Consider the following 20,443-nt stretch of genomic DNA (forward strand, 5'->3'; position numbering starts at 1 on the left):
TAGGCACCATTGAGACAAGCTTAATGAATGGAAAGGTGGACCTGAGAAAGTCATCCAGAATGGAGCCCAGAGAGATAAAGGCACGGAGACTGAGACATGGATGCTAGAATGACAAGATCCTATAAAGTTCCAGAGGTGGAAAAGAGAATGAAGGAGAACATTACTCAAAGAGATAATGGTTTAAAAATTCCCAAACTTAAAAAAATATATATATTTATTTTGAGAGAGAGAATGAATGTGTGCACAAGTGGGCTAGGGGCTGAGAGAGAGATGAAGAGTAAGAGAATCCCAAGCAGGCTCTGCACTGTCAGCATGGAACCCACTGTGGGGGCTTGATCCCTTGACTGTGAGATGAGGACCTGAGCTGAAATCAAGAATTGGATGCTCAACCAACTGGGCCACCCAGGCGCCTCTAAAAACTCACAAACTTGTTGAAAGATGTGAAGCCTCAGATTTGGGAAGCAGAATGAGTCTAAGCAGTATAAATTTTTAAAAAAATCCGTGCTTACTGTATTAGCTAGATTATAATTCAGCTGCTATAAGAAAGAACCCAAGGTCACAATGGCTTAAACTCGACAGATGTTTATTTCCATCTCGTGTAACATTCCAGACATGAGCCGTATAATTCTAGGGTGACATCTGCTGTAGGTTTGAAGAGGAGGGTTCACCATGATGTCCATATTCCAAACCCGTCCCATTTAGTGGTGACCCGAAGGTTCCATTCATTGCTTCTCCTCATATCCCATTGATCAAAACTCATTCACATGGTTGTACCCAGCAGCAGGGAAGATTGGAAAGCGTAGTCTTTATTCTGGAGAACTACATGCTCTGTTGAAAGTTGGAGACTGTTATTTGTATGAGAGAGAGAGGACAGGTACTGGGGAACATGTAGCAGTCTGTAAGTCTGAAATTTAAGTCTATAATAATGGTAATAAGTAGAAATAGAGTATATAACTTATCAGTAGAATAGGGAAATGTAATAAAGTCTATTAAATCCAGTCTGGGAAGAAAATGAAAAGAGTATTTAAAAAAAATGGAGTAAATAGCACAAAATGCAATGGTAGAAATAAATCCAAATGTATCAGTCATATGGAGACATATGTAAGAAATCTTTTGGGGCACCTGGGTGGCTCAGTCGGTTGAGCGTCCGACTTCAGCTCAGGTCATGATCTCACGGTCTGTGAGTTCAAGCCCCGCATTGGGCTCTGTGCTGTCAGTTCAGAGCCTGCAGCCTGCTCTCTCTGCCCCTCCCCTGCTCATGCTCTGTCTCTCTGTCAAAAATAAATAAACATTAAAAAAAATAAAAAAAAAAAGAAATCTTTTTATATACAAGAATTTAGCATTGCTATATGAAAAATTGGGAATATCCTAAATGCCTTTCAACAGGGAGGTGTTTAAGTATATTGAGTGTATTTGTACAATGGAATATGACATTGCCGTTAAAAATGAATCAAGTGAGGGACGCCTGGGTGGCTCAGTCGGTTGAGCGTCTGACTCTTGATTTCAGTTTGGGTCATGATTCCAGGGTCTTGGGATCTTGGGATTGAGCCCTGCATCAGATTCCATGCTGAGTGTGGAGCCTCCTTAAGATTCTCTCTCTCTTGGGGTGCCTGGGTGGCTCAGTTGGTTGAGTGGCCGACTTCGGCTCAGGTCATGATCTCACGGTTTGTGAGTTCAAGTCTCGTGTCAGACTCTGTGCTGACAGCTCGGAGCCTGGTGTCTGCTTTGGATTCTGTCTCCCTCTCTCTCTGCCCCTCTCCTGCTCATGCTCTGTCTCTCTCTGTCTCTCAGGAATGAATAAATGTTAAAAAAAATTTGTTTTTAAGATTCTCCCTCTCTCTATCTCTGTCTCTCCAAAAAAATTAAAATAATAAAAATGAGTCAAGTGAGCTACATATGTAAGATTAGCCAATCTCAAAAACCAACACTGAACAGAAAAGATCAAGAGAATGTATATAGAATAATATGGTTTATATAAAGTTTTAAAACCTAAAGCTTGTTGTTTAGGGCTATATCAAATGAGGTAAAATGTAAATACAACCAAGTGTGGGGTAGATGCTAGAAAGGGAGGAGTGCAATCTGGGAAAAGCAGACGGGAGCTTTATGTACCACTCTGTAGGGGCCCGTTTCTTAAAGACATCAGAAGCATATATGACAGGGGCGCCTGGGTGGCGCAGTCGGTTAAGCATCCGACTTCAGCCAGGTCACGATCTCGCAGTCTGTGAGTTCGAGCCCCGCGTCAGGCTCTGGGCTGATGGCTCGGAGCCTGGAGCCTGTTTCCGATTCTGTGTCTCCCTCTCTCTCTGCCCCTCCCCCGTTCATGCTCTGTCTCTCTCTGTCCCAAAAATAAATAAACGTGGAAAAAAAAATTAAAAATAAAATTCTTTAAAAAAAGAAGCATATATGACAGAAATTAAGATTTGATAAAGCTGAATGGTGGATACATATTTTAAAATGTTATTCTCTATGTGTTTCCTGAACTATTACATGATAAAAAATGTGTTAAAGTGCCTTCCTCCTCTATTCCCCAGGGTCCTTAAATATATCCAGATACACCTCTCTCCACAGCCCCTTGGGTCTGGGTAGGTTGAACTTTCATAAGATCATAAGATTGGCCCCATCTTCTCTTCCAGGCTGCCTTTGATTGTCATGTAGCCAGAATGCCCTCCCATAAAAGGTTGGGAGCTCAGAGTGTGACTTGGGTAAAGAAAGGGGAAGCATGCAGACACAGGGCAGAAGAGACTGAGGTGTGGGGGGAAGAGAGAGAAAGAAATCTTGACTAGGGATCACAGGCTGGAAGAATTAAGTACAGAAGAGTACTGAGACATTAGCCTGACACCAGACCTTTTGGCAGGAAACCTTAAAGCCATAAACACCATGTTGCTCAATGCCGGGGCTGTGCCTGTCACCTACATTCATCTCCAAACCAACAGGACAGGTTCAACAGTTCACTTAGAGATTTTCCCCAGTACGTCAAGGTAAGTTTCAGATCAGGAAGAGATGACTCAGGCTTCTCAGGAGAGCTGGTGCTGGGGCCAAGCCCTGATCTCGGTCCTATCTCTGTCACTGCTCTTAGAGCTTACTAGTTAATCATCACCAGTACCCACCTACACCGGGTGAGCCAGGTCAGCTGGGTCCCTCTGACCAGCCCTCTCACTCACCTGCCCCCTCCACCTCTATGCGCAACTCACCCGCCCATGGGGCTTGCCCTGCCTGGATGACCACTGGCTGTGCAATTGCTCACTGCTGGTCGTGCAGGCCAAGCCAAACCTGGGTGCTTCCCAGGGGTCCAGCCCTTCCTGGGATCAGATACTGCCCACTGGCTGCTAAGGTTTGGAAACATGCCCTTCCTCTTTCCCCACCCCACAGCCTGCTCACACCTGCCTCCCTCTTGCAGAATTGCCATTCTGGACATGGAATGATCTGTGTTAAAAAGCAAAAAAATTTTTTAAAGAAAAGATGTCAAGACTACCACATAATCCCTCACCTGAGGGTGAGAGAGGAAGTGGAGGGTGGGAAGAAGAAACAGTATCAGACCTTATTTCTGCTATTAACGCTTCACCAGGTCTGGTTTGCCATTGCCATGGACACCCAGACTTCCAGGGCCAGGCATTCTGGAGCCAGGTGAATTGTGGGTTCATTTCCTGTCCAGTATAGGAGTTGAGGGAATGGCTGATGTCTTGGAGTTCACATCATGCTCTGTTCCCTGGGAGCCATTCCCCCCGCTGCCTTGCTCTCTTCCTTAGTATGCTGAAGAAGTCATAAAGGCTGTTCAGATCAATTTAAAACTTTTGATACTGCTCTAGGAGGCTTTATAGATGGATATGAAAGCCTCTTGAATTTTTTTTCATCCTTGCTTAAACTTATGCTTCAGTTATTCCATCACAAACGTGGGAATGTAATAACTGTCCTCAGACAAGCTATCCACAGTAGTAATTACTATGAAAAAACATGGCATCAGTATTAGAACTAACACAGGTTTTAAACTTTTAATTTACTCTGTCTGCTTCCAAAAGGGATTTCAGTGCATTTATTGAAAAGAAGTAATGTAATGAAACATCTCTCATTTTTAGCTTGAGTATGTATTTTTTAATATTTATTTATTTATTTCTTTATTTTGAGAGAGGGCAAGTGTGATGGGGGAGGGGCCAAGAGAGAACCCCAAGCAGGATCCCACTGTCAGCACAGAGCCCATCCCCAGGCTTGATCCCACAGTGAGATCATGACCTGAGACAAAATGAAGAATCAGATGCTTAACAGACTGAGCCGTGAGCCACCCTGGCGCCTCTTAGCTTGAATATTTTTAACTGAAGCAACTTTTCCCAAGACCCATTCCAGTGGGATCCTGTGCACTTCCTATTTTCTAGAATCCCCTACTACAACCAAGATTTTGAAATGCACTAACTGAGTTTTACATTTATATACCACAAATTTAGTTCAGGACTTTTTTTTGAACATATAAATGGTTCAGTTCAGTCCTCTGAAACAAAAGAACAATGACTGTTGCTCCTCCCCCCTCAGACCATGGATTATACAGAGGTGGCAATTCTGTGTAGGCATCAGCTTCCCAATGTATGGATAGAGCACAGAGCCCAGAAAAACATAATCTTTAAATACCTCAGAATTTACAAAAAGCCCAGGTACTGTAAAAGGAGGGTACCTGTAGTGCTGTCAGGACTAGGTGGAAATTTGTTGAAGTCTGCATAAAGCCATCACAGCATTGGCCTTAGCTGACAGATCCAATTTGCTTTGGGAGCAGATACCTTCTAGAACTTTTATTCACTGTATACGAGCTCATATGCATGTGTGTATCTGAGTAGAGAGAGAGAGGCTTTTTATTCTCCTAACCACCCATTTTTAATAGGGTCCACTGTAGTATTTTTTCTGGAGCCATATATTGATAGAGCTCTGTACTCCTCTGTAAAGCCATTTGAGAAGCCCTGTGCTGATGGGGACTTGGCCCCGGATGTATCCCTGAAGGATCAGCTTTGCTTTGCAGTCTGTGGCCAGTCTAGTGTTTTTTCAGAGTGTGGTCTGTACGCCACCTGCATGAGTATCAGCTAAGATTTCTGGGGCACGGACCCAGGAATGTGCTCAGAAAGAAAATCTCAGGCTACCCAACTAAAAACCTCTGTGGGCAAGGCCTAGGAATCTGCTTAGAGTAAGCTCCATGTGGGTCCTGACCCCCCTGAAAGTCTGAGATCTACAGCCATGAACTCTTGCCACAGCTTTGACTCGACCTCATTCAGCTGTCCTTCTAGTGGACACCTTGAGCCCGATGTGCCCCAAAGGAGCAGTGGAACTGACAGAGAAGACTCATTGCCCTTTCTCTCTCTCTCTCTCTCTCCCTTTCTTTCTTTCTTTCTTTCTTTCTTTCTTTCTTTCTTTCTTTCTTTCTTTCTTTCTTTCTTTCTTTCCTTCCTTCCTTCCTTCCTTCCTTCCTTCCTTCCTTCCTTCCTTCCTTCCTTCCTTTTTTTAATGTTTATTTTTGAGAGAGAGGGACACACAGAGCTCAAGCAGGGGAGGGGCAGAGAAAGACGGAAACACAGAATTGGATGCAGGCTCCAGGCTCTGAGGTGTCAGCCCAGAGCCTGAGGCGGTGCTTGAACTCACAAACCCTGAGATCATGACCTGAGCTGAAATAAGATGCTTAACTGAGCCACCCAGGCGCCCCTCTCCTGCCTTTTCTATAGTCAGACACCAGGACAGCCCCATGATCCTATATTTTATATTTTGGGGACTAAGCATATGATTTTCACTGAAGGAAAGAGCTAATAAAAAAAAAGTACAGCTGAAAGCCATTGTGTTTGATTACAGATAACAATTAATAGCTAAAACTGGGGGTTGCTACTCACGTGCTTGCAGGCAACTTATGTGAGCCAGATGGGTTCTAGGGAGAATTCAAGGGAACATGCTAGAGCTGGCGGAAGAAGCCACTTATTGCTGTAAGAAAATGTAACCCTAGCATGTCAGAGCTGAGTTTTCAAGGGAAGCTGGAAGCCAGGGATTGTATTGTGGAATCTCAGTTTTCACCTGACATATGAGATTTGTATGTGAGAGGTACAGTGGCCAACAGTACAACAGATTCTGGAGCCAACCCTCCTGAGTTTGAATCCTGGCTCTCCCTCTTAGCCATGGGACCTGTCAGCTGAGTTACCCAACCCTTGTGCATCAGTTTCCTTATCTATACAACAGTGATAATAGTAATGCCTGCTTCGAAGAAGATTAAATGAGTTGATACATGTAAAGTGCTTAAACCAGTGCCAGACACACAGCAAGTGGCCTTCTTTAGTTATATCCGTGTCAGCTAAATGCTCCTACCACTGTAGGCAAAACACCCTGTAGGCTAGTAGTTAGCAACCTCTGGTTTAAAGCCATTCTTGCTGTAGATGGATCATAAGTAGGAGAGCCATATAATTTATCATCTAACCCAAGACGCTTTGGAGACAGAAAAGAAGGCTCTGCTACTAATTATTCTGGGACAACAGGTGAACACCAGACTGTCCCAGGCAAACTGGTCTCCCTGATTCTAAGTGTCTTCTCTGTGTACAAAAAGCCAACAAATAGCTAACTATAAACTGCTCAGTAAGTGCCAAGTTATGCACGTGAGCTTTAAATGAGGCATCTTGTGTAATATTCCCAACAACCCTAGGAGGTGGAGAGTCATTACTCTTTTTTCTTCTTGGTGAGGAAACTGAGGCACAGAGCTGTTAAGGAACTTACCTAAAGGCACACCATGGCAGAGCCAGTCAGGTTCAAGCCTTCGTGCTAGCCCCGTCCCAATCTCTCCAGTGGGTGCAAAGCAGTGGTAAGAAGGTTGACCCCCTTTTCAAAGGGATAGCTGAGCACCAGCATGGCCCAGCTCTTGGCTCAGGCCACAGCTCAGGATTGTGTTGGGAGCTCATGCGAGTGCCTACTGGTCTCACTGCCATGGGGCTGCCATTTCACAGCACCATGAGTATAACAAGGAGCTGTGGACACGGGGATTAAGTAGCAGGTTGCTGCCAAGTGCATTTCATCGGGTTGCTGCAGCCAGTATCAGAGCAGCTTATTTATGAGTCTCATGTGCCAGTCACAGCTGGTGAAAGTGGATCCGCCTAAAAAGCACTAAAAGTCAGCCGCCCAAACCTGACACCTACTTGGCTGGTGGATCACCCCAGGCCCACAGACTAAAAGGACAGCTGAGGACACGGTCCTGGGGAACCCTCTGATAGGAGAAATAGAACCTAAATAAGTGGTGGCCCCATATGGAAGCTCAAAGAACAGTCTGCCATTGTGAAAAGTATTGATGCTGGCATTAAATGAAGTTTGAATACTCTAAGAATGACGTTCCAGCATAGACACACCTGGAGTATTCCTGTGGCAGTGGAGAGAATATGCTTTCATAAAAACAGGGAAACATAATGTTAAAAATATTCTTTTTGGGATGCCTGGGTGGCTCAGTTGGTTAAATGGCCAACTCTTGATTTCGGCTCAGGTCATGATCTCATGGGTTCATGAGTTCAAGCCCCACATCAGGCTCTGCACTGATAACACAGAACTTGCTTCAGATCCTCTGTCTCCCTCTCTCTATGCCCTTCTCCCATTTGCACACATGCTCGCGCGCTCTCTCTCTCTCTCTCTCTCTCTCTCTCTCTCTGTCTCTCTCAAAAATAAACAAATGTTAAAAATTTTAGAAAACATTCTTTTCAAACAAGGATGGCAGGTTGTTGGTAATTGTTAGAGCATAGTGATAGATACATGGATCGTTATACTCTACTCTTTAAAGAGTTCCAGATGTTCAAAATGTTTTCAATGTTCAAACATTAGTTTTAGAAGAAAAAAAAAATGCTCCAGCATAAAGATGTATACCAAATGCTTTGAGTTTTGAGTGTCCCAGCCAGGAAGGTAAGAACAGCTGAGAGTCTGTAGCAATATGGGGACCCTGTGGCAGCCAGCCCGAGAATGGGAGGAGACCCCAGGCTCTGCAAGGTGCCTTCCTTTCCATTTGCTTCAGTGATAGCATACTTCAAGGGGATGTCTAGTAGTAAAATCTCGAGGGGAAAAATGTTCACCTTGTTGTCAATAACAGAGTGATTTCTGGCTCTGACCAGTGTCATTGACCACTCTTGACCCAAATGGAAATGCCCAGCTGGGAGGTAGGACTCCAGTACAGTTCTGTTCTTCACTCTACCTTGGTTTCTCCATCTATAAAATAGGAAGACAGGTTTTTCTCTTGAATGAAATTTGAAAGTATCAGACAGTTGTTAGAGAAGGTTATGGATATGAGAGATCATTTCCTATGGAAATCCTATGTGTTCTGAGCTACAAAGCAAATGTTAGATCAGAATGGTCCAGCTGAAGATTAATCTAGGAAACTTGTCAAGAATCCAAAGCCTTCCCATTCAATAATTCATTGTATTTTTATTTTATTTTATTATAGATTTTTTTTCAGTTTGTTTATTTTGAGAGACAGAGGGAGGGAGGGAGAAAGGGACAGAGAATGAGAATCCCTAGCAGGTTTTGCACTATCAGTGCAGAGCCTGATGCAGGACTCGAACTCACAAACCGTGAAATCATGACCTGAGCCCAAACCAAGAGTCGGACACTTAACCAGCTGAGCCACCCAGGTGCCCCGTTTTTTATTTTATTTTATTAAGTAATCTGTATATCCAATGTGGACTCGAACTCACGACCCCAAGATCAAGCATCCCATGCTCTACTTACTGAGCCAGTCAGGTGCCCTTCATTATATTCTTTAAAAAATTAAATGCTCCCAGCAACTATATTAGAGTTGCTTCTAAGGTGGGCCAAAACTTCACCTCTGGCTAGCTTCAGCAAATGGAATTTATTTGGGGGATACTGGGACAGCTCACAGAAATAAAAGAATTACCTAACAATCATGACTTAATGAAATTTGTGCACAGTCTCTTGTGCAGCCCCTGCCTCTTTTCTCTGGTTTCTCAATCCCAGATGTCAGATTCCTAGGGACAGAGAATCTGGCCTAGTCAAGTCTGGTGCCAAAGAGGGATGGGATATATACTACTAACCTGGTCACTGGGGGCCACTGCTGTGTGTCATTGTACACTTCCCTGACCAAACAGAATTCTTGTTGCTCTGGGGGCAACCATCCCTATAACCATAATATCAGTTTATGCTATGCTGTTATCTTCTCTGTAATTGCAAAGAAACGTTTGAAGGTCAAGGGATTCTTGTAACACAGGCTCTAGGGACTATTTGATTTTGAATGTTTATTTGTTTGTTTATTTATTTAGAGAGTGTGAGCGGGGGAAGGGCAGAGAGAGACAGAGATAGGATCCAAAGTGGGCTCTGCACTGACATCAGCAAGGCTGATGTGGGGTTCACACTCATGAACTGTGAGATCATGACCTGAGCCAAAGTTGGGCACTCAACCAACTGAGCCACCCAGGTGCCCCTGTTTGATTTTGCAAAGGCCATCTGGCTCTGACTGATGCCTGCATTTGGCAAGAACCAGTCCACTCTTTCAGGCTTGAGTCAAGAGGCTTGATCTTTTTTTTTTTTTTTTTTTTTAAGAGAGAGAGAGAGCGCAAGTAGGGGAGGGGGAAGAGGGAGAGGAAGAATCTTAAGCAGTCTCCATGCTGCGCATGGATCCCAACACAGGGCTCGATCCCGTGACCCTGGGATTATGACCTGAGCCAAAATCAAGAGTTAGACACTCAACTAACTGAGTCACCCAGGCACCCCTTGTTCATGATTATTAAGCCCAGGAGAGGAAGGAAAGAAGAGATGTAGGCATCCTTGGCCTGAGCACATGAATGCCTATCAGAGGTGGTCCTGTCCATTGGGAGTCCAAGGGGCATTTTTGTCCCATGGGTTGTAAATCTTGAGTTGTACTTGGGATACTCAGATCCTTTCTGAAAGCATCTCTATCACCCCAATCTCAAGAAAAAGGAAAAAATGGGTGAGGAAAGGCTGCCCTGTGAAAAGAGGTGCCCCAGGTTCTCAAACATGAACCACTGCCAGGGAACTTTCCTTTCACTGCCCAGCACCAACCGGGGGGGCTCCTTCTCTTCCATCCTTTAATCAAGAATGGAAGGCAGAATTTCTCTTGAGCAGACAAGAGATTGGGAAAGAGAGAATGGATTAATTGCTCAGTTTGCTGGTAAATATCAAGCCAGGGTCAAGCCTAAAGAGAGAAGGTTGAGTAGCTGGAGAAAAGGCTAGGTCTGCAGAGATGAGGTGGGCAAGGGCTGGCCTGGAGCTTGGAAGATGAGGTCTGTACAGCCTCCCGGAGGACAGGGCTGGTCTGTTAAGTCTCTAGTGTATGTTTAATGCATACATGTTGCCTGGGGGCAAGGCAGGGTGGGGAAGGAAGCAGGTGACTTTACTGGGCCACAGCACATGGCAGCAGGTGGCTCCTGATAGGGTGAGTCGGATGTGTGACGCTTCTGCAGAGCCTTTGTGTGATGGTGTACATGGTTCAGTGCACGGCGGAGCCCTGACCAGGGAAGGATGGGAGCTGAATTCCAGCCCATGCTCCACTTACCATGAGCTTGTGAAGCTGCAGAGATGATGTGGGCTTGTTAGCATCTCCTTAGCCTTCAGCTTACAAGCTGGTCCCTGATGAGCCTACATACGGAGATCCCTTTGCTTGGGCCAGTTGGCATAAGATTCCAGAACTGCTGAGGTCCTCGTACCTGAATGGCATGCCTCTCCTGGTAGTAAGGTGGAATTTTTAAAAATGTGTCTTGAGTTTCTCTGTTTAAGGTTAAAGAAGTCAAATAAGGTGATACCTATAAATGCCATTTATAGTCCAAGGTGTCCTTGATAAGGGATAAATATTTTTCCCCAGCCAGTGAGCTATCCTTGGCTGGAAAGGAGCATTCTCTTACTGCTGACATGGTGGGGTCTCACGTGGGAGCACGTTCCATGCCAGGCATGTGGAGAGCCGGTACTGCCTGGGACCTGGCGCTGAGGAGACTGAGGGCTGAGGGCAGCACTGCTTCCTGAAGCACGATGGTGGGACACGGCAGCCCCATGTAGGTACCTCACACACAGGAGAAAGAACTAGGCTTTTACTTGTTCGGCAGAGAGGACAGCAGCTCTAAGCTCTTTACCTGCCTCATAAATTCAGGATAAGGGAGCAGAGGGTTGCCATGAAAATCTTTGTCTTGATACCCTTGAGCCACTTAAATTGAGATGAGCAATTTAAGCTCAATTTAAGCCTGTGTGGAGTGTCCACACAATTTACTCACGTTGCCCTGATGCCATGGTTGGAGTAGAGACACCCACCTACATTAGTCCTTCCTCTCTGGTTGAGCAGATGCAGGAGCTGGAGCAGAGGCTGCTGGAGGCAGAGCAGAGAGCAGAGAATGCAGAGACCCAGGTAACCGGGGCAGGGGATTGGTGGGACTGTGTAGCAGAAATGGCCGTTGGCCTTTCCTGATCCTTTTCATGGACACACACAGACATACTCATCACCCTGACAAGTTCCTTATGGGGACAAGGAAAACCAGCAGTCATGTGATAGTTCTCCTGAACAAATTAAGGTTCATGGAGCTCTCTTTGGGCATGAAGGAGTCTTTGGGTAAAGGTTAGTGCATGAGTGGGTGGCTGGATTAGTCCACACAGGCCACGTTATGCTGAGGTAACAGGTCTGATGTCTTAGCACCTTCTCACATTTATTTCTTAGTCATGGTATCTCTCCATTGTGGGTTGGCTGGGGATTCTGCCTCCCATAGGGACTTGGGGGTTGAGGCTGCTGGAGCTCTCTCCAGCTTCCACCTGGACCCTCTGAAACATGCAGCCTCCTTGGTTGCCATGGCAGGAAGAGAGCTCTTAAATACTTCAGCCTAAAAATGCTGAGTCACTCCATTCAGACCCACTGGCGGGAGTGAATTCCATGGCCATCTGACTATAAGAGGGCTGGGAAATATTGAAAGCACAGGGCCATTCAGTGAACAGCAAATATCTCTGCCACAGTGAGATTTAAGCAGTTTCCCTCTGGGCTGTTTGTCCTGCCCAGCTTGTCCCTGTTGGGGTCCCCAGAGTTAGATGGCCTGATACACAGCCATTTCTTTTTTGTCAATTCCTTAGTTTGCCCAGATGAGGCTTAATAAATGGTTTTGGCCCCAACTGCTCTGGGTGAGGGCTCTGCCTGTGAATCATGGGCTGGGGTGTCAGGAAGTATCCCAGGGCATGTGAGCAGCTATTTCACACACACATCCCAACCCTGTATGATGATGGTACTTTTAAGGTGGGTGTGATGGAGGAGAAGGTGAAACTGTCCAATCTGAAGAATGTGGACTCAGCCGGCAGCCTGCACCGGAAGTACCAGGAATTGCTGAAAGCCATGCAGAGCAAAGATGAGCTTATCAGCCAGCTGGAGGCACAGCTGGAGAAGCAGGTAAGCGCTGACTGCAGAGTGGCACCAATGCCCTCTGCAGCATCCATTGCCATTGGCCACACCTTCATGAACAGACCCCCTCTGCTTGAGCCCTCCGTTGGTGGGGAGCTCACTTCCTCCTGAGACTGTTCTTTTGCATGGAGATTTAACTATTAGAAGGTACATTGGGAGCCAGGCAGGGGATGGATATAGTGGGGAAAGAACCTTGGAGGCAAATTGATCTGGGTTTGGATCCCCTCGCTAGCACCTGCTGCTCTCTGTGGGCAAATAAGTCATTGATTCACATTTTACACATCTGTAAGGTGGGGGTTATAATACGGCATAGGGCTGTCCAGAGAGTGAACTCAGGTATCAGACATGAAGTTGGTGTTTGGTAAGGAGAGCCTGTCTTTCTCCACCCTGGCCTTGACATGACACCTGTGGTTATCAGAGCAGCTCACAGCTGGGCAGTCAGCATTGGTCACCTGGTTGGCCAAAGTTTCTCACTGAACTTGAGCAGGCAGAGGCCAAAGTTGCTGCCTCCTCTGAGGCAGGCAAGGCCTCTTGTCCTGAGCACATGGGTGCTGAGGAGAGGCCACTGCCCAGCATTCCAGCTACAGTTAGCCCCTTTGCTCCAGAAAGGGTATCTGAGAAACATCAGTCTGCCAATTCCCTGTATCTAGCCTCCTCCCCTTTACAGTTCAGTTAACTTCATCCGATGCTGTGCCTTCCTTCTGTCCTTGGCCTTACCTACTGGTTGTCCCCTGGTGCCAGAGTGCCATTATTTCCAACAAACACCCTTACAGTGTGACCAGATGACTTTTAATTTTCCACATGAGTATTCTTCCATGAAGGTCCCAGCTAGTCCCAGAAGTATTTTCCCACCATCACAGGCAAATTTGTAATCATTCATCAGCATTCACTGAACATACCCATTGTGCGATGTGCCTTTGTATGTTCTGGGGCACCCCAGCATGTGTTCCTGAAAAATCATGGAAAAATAGAATGTGGACACATGCAATCTTTAGCCAGTCATTCATTGACTTTAAAGATACCTTACCTCCTTTTTTGAGTGGTTCACAGAAGTGGCAGCATCTGGGGATTAGTGGGCAAAATGATTCCTGCTGAAGCTTAGATCAGAAAAAAATCATTTTACAATAATAAAAGGTCAGAATAGAAAGAATGCTGTTCTACAAGTCCGTAGACCTGGGTTTAGTTCTGGCTGTGCTGCCCAAACTGACAGAGGCAAGTCACTTCACCCTCTGGGCCTCAGTTGCTGCAGCCCTATAAAGAGGGTATCAAACTAGGTCAGGGGTTGGCAGACTAGTCCTTTAAAGGGCCAGATAGTAAGTACTCTCTGGTCTCTGTTGCAACTCTTCAGCTCTACTGTTGTATCACGAAAGTAGACAATTCGTAAATGAATAGGCACAGCTGTGTTCCAGTACAGTATTTATAAAAATAGGCAGGGCAGGGGGCTTGGACCAGGTGGAGGCCTGGACTGTGGCCAGTTTGCAAACCTCTTAAACTGGATAACCTTAAGGTCCTTCCAATGTTCATTGTGAATGTTTCTTGTGTATCAAAGGACAGCATTCCATTTTCATTTTGATTTTTTATGCAAGCCCTAACACTTAGGTTATTAACCAGTTCAGAGTTTTTTTGTTTTTGTTGCTTAAATAATATTGCAACTAATGATTCCTAAGCTGTGGGTTTGTTAAGTCAGCAGTGTATACATTTAAAACTTAACAGGGGCGCCTGGGTGGTTCAGTCAGTTAAACGTCTGATTTGAGCTTAGGTCATGATGTCGTAGTTCGTGAGTTCGAGCCCTGCATCGAGCTCTGTGCTGACAGCTTGGAGCCTGGAGCCTGCTTTGGATTCTGTGTCTCCCTTTCTCTCTGCTCTTCCTCTACTCATGCTCTGTCTCTCTCTCTCTCAAAAATAAATAAACATTAAAAAAAATTTTAACTTGACAGATACTATCAAATTGCTGCCCCAGAAGACCTTGCCAATTTGTATAAGAGGGATTGTTTTCCAACATCCTTGACAATATAGGATATATCAGACTTTTAAATTGTGTTAGTCTGATAGAGGAAAATGTCTTTTATGTGCATTTTTAAAATTATGATTGAGGTTGAACAGCCTTTCATGGTTTTCTTTCCCTTTATTTCTCTTTCTGTTGACTTCCTGTTAATATTCTTTTCGCGTGTATTTATTTGTTTGTTCATTTCAAGTTAGCCCTCTGTATGTAAGTCATTTGTGTTGTAAATCATCCCTCAATTGGTCTTTTGATTTTGTTTAAGGAAACTTTTTTTTTGTCATGTAGTAATTTACAGTGATAGTATAGACTTTATTAGTCTTTTTCTTCATGTTTTTTGGGGTATGTATCATGCCTAGGAAGCCTTTTCACACTTTAAGAATATTTTTAGGGGCGCCTGGGTGGCTCAGTCAGTTAAGCATCCAACTTTGGCTCAGGTCATGATCTCGCAGTTCGTGAGTTCAAGCCCTGCATCAGGCTCTGCGCTGACATTGCAGAGCCTGCTTGGGATTCTCTCTCCCTCTCTCTCTGCCCCTTATCCACTTGCACTCTCGCCCTCTCTCTTTCTCTCTCAAAATGAATAAACTTTAAAAAAAAAAAAAAAAGAGGGGCGCCTGGGTGGCTCAGTCGGTTGAGCGTCCGACTTCAGCTCAGGTCACGATCTCGCGGTCTGTGAGTTCGAGACCCGCGTCAGGCTCTGGGCTGATGGCTCAGAGCCTGGAGCCTGCTTCCGATTCTGTGTCTCCCTCTCTCTCTGCCCCTCCCCTGTTCATGCTCTGTCTCTCTCTGTCTCAAAAATAAATAAATGTTAAAAAAAAAAGAGTATTTTTAAAATTCATAAATGGATTTATTGTTTTTCCATCAGATCACCCCCCTCTAATTGCTTGATATTCCTTCTTGGGGCTTCCCACCTCCAGTTGTTCACTAAACCGGTGGCTGCTATGACTAATGAAAGGCCCTCTGTTTCTTGCAGAAGCAAATGAGAGCTGAAGAAGCAAAAGTCGTCCAAGAAAAAGCTGCAAAGATCAAAGAATGGGTGACCCTGAAGTTAGCAGAGGTTAGTTGAAAACTCATCTCGGGAAGCCTGGAATGCACATGCAATGCGAGTGGGGTCCCTCCATCCCAGCATTTTTCTGCCTCCTGTTTGTGGGGCCTTGACTGACCTCCGTTGTGTTAACCATGTGTCCTCCATTTAGCTTAAACCCTGAGACTTGGCATTTTCACCTTTCCCTTCCTCCTGTGGTGCTTGGGCTTCCCTAGAGCTCGTGATTAGCTTTGTGTTTGGGGAGGAGTGAGTCTCACTTCTGAGGTGTCATGCCATTTTCTTCCTGAAAGCACACACACCCTTACGTCTACCCTCCCCACTTCCTCCTCTGTCCTTTCCATTCTTTTCAAGTGGTTTTTGTGGTGGTGGTAAAATATACATAAAATTTACCATTTTCACCATTTTTAGTGTACAATTTAGTGGCATTAAGTACATTCACAATGCTGTGCAACCATTACTACTGTCTATTTCCAAAACTCTCATTACCCCTAAATAGCACCAGTGTATCCATTAGACCCTAGGTCCTCCATTCTCTCATTCCCCAGTCCCTGACCACCCCAGTGCCTTTTTTTTTTTAATTTTTTTTAATGTTTGTTTATTTTTGAGAGAGAGAGAGATAGAGCATGAGCAGGGGAAGGGCAGAGAGACAGACAGAAAGAGAGAGAGAGAGAGAGAGAGAGAGAGAGAGAGAGAATCTGAAGCAGGGTCCAGGCTCTGAGCTGTCAGCACAGAGCCCGACACAGGGCTCAAACTCATGAACTGTGAGATCGTGACCTGAGCTGAAGTCAGATGCCCAACCAACTGAACCATCCAGGTGCCCCCTGATAGTCCCAGTCCTGCTTTTTCCACCTCTAGCCGTTCATTTCTGTAGTTCATCACTTGCTGCAGCTTAATTTAGGAAAACTTGGGGCTGGAAGCTACAGTGATACTCGCAACAGAAAACAAAAAGCAAAACAAAAGGGAAGGGATTTGAAGTTTGGAAGAGGACAAACATCAACTTTTCTTCCTCTGTCCTGACACGAGTGATTCATATGTGCAGGAGGTATTGGCTCTTTTTGCCTCTCGTGTCCTGCTGTGGATGCACATCTCAGGTCACCTGCTAGATGACAAGTGCTTGGGAACAGAACTGATACCTGGTTTGCCTCCATATTTGCTAAAAGGTGCTCCAAAAAGTGGGTTGGGTTTTATTCAGAAGAACATGTAGCAGCCATGAGATGGGTCTCATAGATAATAAGTTTAGTAAAAGAAGCCAGACCCAGGGGTGCCGGGTGGCTCAGTCGGTTAAGTGTCCAACTTTGGCTCAGGTCATTATCTCACGGTTTGTGAATTCGAGCCCCGCGTCGGACTCCGTGCTGACTGCTCGGAGCCTGGAGCCTGCTTCATATTCTGTGTCTCCCTCTCTCTCTGGCCCTCCCCCGCTCACACTCTGTCTCTCTCTCTCTCTCTCTTTCAAAAATAAAATAAATATTAAAAAAAAATAAAAAATTAAAAAAAGCCAGACCCAGAAGCACATACTGTGTAATTCCATTTAGACAAAAATGGGCACCACTAAGCCAATGTGTGGAGGGTGCATACTTCGATGATGAAACCCGGAAAGCAAGGAAGTGAGTCTCATATACCTAGAAGAGCGGTTGCCTTTGTAGGAAGGGAGAAACACATGGCCAGGAAAGGGCAATTTGTTGTTGACAGTGCTGGCAGATTCCTGTTTCTTGACCTGTGTGGTGATCACATGAGTAGTCACTTCACAGTCATTTGTTAAGCTGTTCATTGATGTGATATGTAGTTTTCTGTGTATTACATTTCACATTTTTTTTTTTTTAAAGAGGTTAAAATATCTAGAAAAGGTGCAGGGGCTGCCAAATAGACTTCTGTCTCAACCCAAACTGGTTAGCACAGAGGAAGGGGGTAGGTCAGGGCTCCCTGGGAGGGTCAGCCCTGGATTACTGGGGCACCAAGTGTTCTTTTTTCAAAGATTTGATCTTAAAAAAGGATTTTGAATCTTATTTTGAATTCTATGCCTGAACCTGTAGGTTGAGTATTCTAAATCTTTATTTTTCTTTTTGGGCAGCTTGAGATGGAGAATCAGCACCTGAGGAGCAGTAATCAGCAGTTGGTAGAGCAGGTGGGAGCCCTTCAAGATGCTCTAGAAGGTCAGTAGGCCGGGCTTTGTGTGTGTATGTGCGTGCGTGCATGCGCACACGTGTGTGTGTTAGGGCGTGGGCCGAACCCGAGGGAGCTCTCAATATGCCTGTTTTTCACCCCAACCACAGCTCTTCAGATGGCACCTTCGGGAAAGTTGTTGGTGGCCCCCCAGGAAACCCCAGAGCAGGATTCTAGCTCTTCGGGGCCAGGGACCCAGCCGACAGGGCAGGACCGTGGTCCTCAGGCCCAGGGTGCCCTGAAGGCAGCTATGCCTGCACCTTCTACAGGTGCTCTGCAGAGCAAGGACTGTGTTCCTAAAGCAGGAATTTCCTTGGAGGATTCGAGTTCCATCATGGTCCATCCTGGAGAAATATCAGAGGCCAAGACCTTTCCGCCTCGTCTGGGAAGAGAGGGCTCTCCCCGCCGGCTGTGTGTGAAGTCTCGCACCCACAGACATGGTTCAGCTTCCTGGGGTGAGGGCCTGGTCATTGCTCAGGGTGGGACACTCCCTGGGACAAAGAACTCTGCCAGGGAAGCTGGTCCGGGCTGCAGCCTGACTCTCCCGAAGGTGCGGGCCCCCAGCAACCCCCGGGACAGCATCCAGCTGGCCAAGCGGCACCACAGCCAGCCCCAGGTGGGCCCTGGGCCCTTCAACCACGTGGTGAGCATTGAGGTTGGGACCCTCTCAGCCCTCCACCCCTCCAGCCTTCCTGAGGTGGAGGCCCGAGCTGAGCTCCGGGAGGAACCAGAAAACATGGAGATGGAGGAGCAACCCCCAGCCGGGAGGAAGGAGGAAAGAAAGAGCCCGAAGGCCCCCAGAGCTGAGCCGGAGGAAGTGGATTTGGGCAACAAACCTCCCACACCCCCTCTGCACCGGTTTCCATCCTGGGTAAGAGGCACAACCTGGGAGCTGGGCAGAGCGGCAGAGCTGCTCATGAAGCACAGCCTCATGCCTTCACGCCAAATGTGAGATGAGGCTCTCATCCTCACGGCCAACCGGCAGGGGGTGGGGCCAGGAGTGACTGGATGGTGGCTGGCTGTCATTTAGGAGCCTGTGCCACGCACCAAACCGGGCGCTTTGTGCACATTTTCTCATTTAATCTCCGCGACCCTTTGAGGTGGTGCAGTGCCGTGGTGAAGAGCACAGGTGCCAGAATCAAACCACTAGGGTTGAAGTGCTAACCGCGTCACCTGAGCTAGTTACTAAACCTGTGCGCCTCGGTTTCCCTATCTGTTACGGGGGGATAATAGTACTTCCCTTACCAGGCTGTGGTGAGGGTTGAATGTGCTAGCAGGTGCCTGCGGTGATGGTTCACAGTAAGTGTTGGCCGTGATTGTTATTTCCGAGCCTTAGCTTCCTTACTTGTAACACTGGATAAGAGAAGGTGATGTCTGGGGGCATTGCCTCAGAATCGATGATCTGGCGTGGGGAACACCGAGGAGACAAGACCAGCCGTGCATTAATCTTTACAGAGCTGGGTGATGGCTACATGAGGTCATTCTTTATTCTCTTCATTCCACTTTTGTGTCTGTTTGGCATTTTCCACGATAAACAGTTAAAATAAAAATGGGGGGCGGTGGGTGGACATGAATGAGGTTGTATAGGGAGTGTGGAGGATGAGATGAGATACTGGGTGTCGAGTGTGTAGCTCAGGGCCCAGCACGTGTGCAGGACCCTGTGTGAGGAGTCAGGTGCTGTTCCTCTTACAGATGGAAAACTGCTTTCCCCACAGACTTAGTTACTTGCCCAAGGTCATGTAGCAGTCAGTGAGGAGCCAGGCTTTAAATGTGGGCTCCGCTGCCTCCAGAGCCCAGCTCTCACCTTCCAGCTGTACTGCCTCTTAGGGGACATCACAGTGCAGATGTCAGCTTCTTACTCATGCTTGGACCCCTGGATGCGTGTGAGGCAGGTGGTAGGAGACGTCTGAGTGTCAGGCTCCTGGCAGCACAGGGAGCAGGGTACGGGGGTGGCGGTTGGGTACTTCAGGGCGATACCACCTTACACCACTGTTCGGAGAACCGCCTTTTCAGCAGCATCTTCCGGGGTCTTCTTTTGAAATGCTGGTGGTCCGGGGAGCCTCAGCACCCCAGGCGTATGGGTCACATCCTTAGCAGTGCTTGCTGGCCAGCACTGATCACTGCAAGGGGGCCTGATAGCTGCAGACACAGCCATGCCTGGGAATGGGGCCTCTGGGGAGGGCTAGGACAGTCTTCAGGCCATATGCTGCTGACCTGTCCCTGAAGCTCCAGGATCATGGGAACATCACACAAGGCACCTCCCCAAGAGGAAGGGTGAGGTAGAGGGGAGAAGAAGGAGTGGGGAGAGAAGGAGCAAAGGGGTGGGCAGGGTAACAGTGGAGAGGATGTTGGAAAGGAGGGCAGGGCCAGGCCAGGCTGGACCACCGCAGACCGTCCCTCCTCTTTTTCGTTATTGTCTGGTAACTACAAATGCGCTAGAATCCAAAAGCAGAGGCAGGCAGTGAGGGAGCATTTGGGCAAGGGATGTGACAAGAGGGCTTAGCAGGTGTTACCAGAAAAACATGCTGCTCACTTTTGCCATTTTTGCCAAAATATAGCCGTCCACCGTGATGGCTCAGAGCAGTTCTTGTGTTCTGCCTGTACAGGTTAAGAGGGTGTTGGGGGGAGGAGGAGAGTGACACAAGAGGAAAAGGGAGTGAATATAAGATGCTCTGGACAACATTTTCCCCATGTGAACATCAGGGAAGCTCTGGGGATGAAGGTTTGAAGGGGTATCAGGTGTTCCCACAGGCCCTCCCTGCTCTCAGCTGGGTCCTGGGGACCCAGCAGTCGGCCATACCAGCCTACAGAGGAGCTGTCTCCTGTTCACAGCCCTCATTGTAACTTGCTCCCAAGAAAC

At 46.8% G+C, this 20,443-nt stretch overlaps 1 protein-coding gene and 1 long non-coding RNA gene across 12 annotated transcripts in view; one reads left to right on the forward strand and one right to left on the reverse strand.

Annotated features, from left to right (window-relative positions):
- PLEKHH1 (pleckstrin homology, MyTH4 and FERM domain containing H1) overlaps nt 1–20,443 on the forward strand; it is a 53,916-nt gene that overhangs the window by 11,596 nt on the left and 21,877 nt on the right. For 8 of the 11 annotated variants that reach the window (XM_045060098.1, XM_045060094.1, XM_045060099.1 and 5 more), the window contains exons 3-7: nt 11,285–11,347; nt 12,218–12,367; nt 15,352–15,435; nt 17,492–17,573; nt 17,694–18,454. In XM_045060098.1, the coding sequence (XP_044916033.1) occupies nt 11,285–11,347; nt 12,218–12,367; nt 15,352–15,435; nt 17,492–17,573; nt 17,694–18,454 (1,140 nt within the window). The remainder of the gene's footprint in view (nt 1–11,284; nt 11,348–12,217; nt 12,368–15,351; nt 15,436–17,491; nt 17,574–17,693; nt 18,455–20,443) is intronic. The other 3 variants (XM_045060102.1, XM_045060100.1, XM_045060101.1) reach the window with 3 other exon arrangements.
- Nucleotides 567–4,116, reverse strand: LOC109500887. The gene is made up of 2 exons (XR_002158727.3): nt 3,538–4,116; nt 567–828 (listed from the first exon to the last, which is right to left on the reverse strand). It is a non-coding gene; the product is annotated as an uncharacterized LOC109500887 (long non-coding RNA).

Source organism: Felis catus, chromosome B3, assembly GCF_018350175.1.
Source record: "Felis catus isolate Fca126 chromosome B3, F.catus_Fca126_mat1.0, whole genome shotgun sequence".
Taxonomy (NCBI): domain Eukaryota; kingdom Metazoa; phylum Chordata; class Mammalia; order Carnivora; family Felidae; genus Felis; species Felis catus.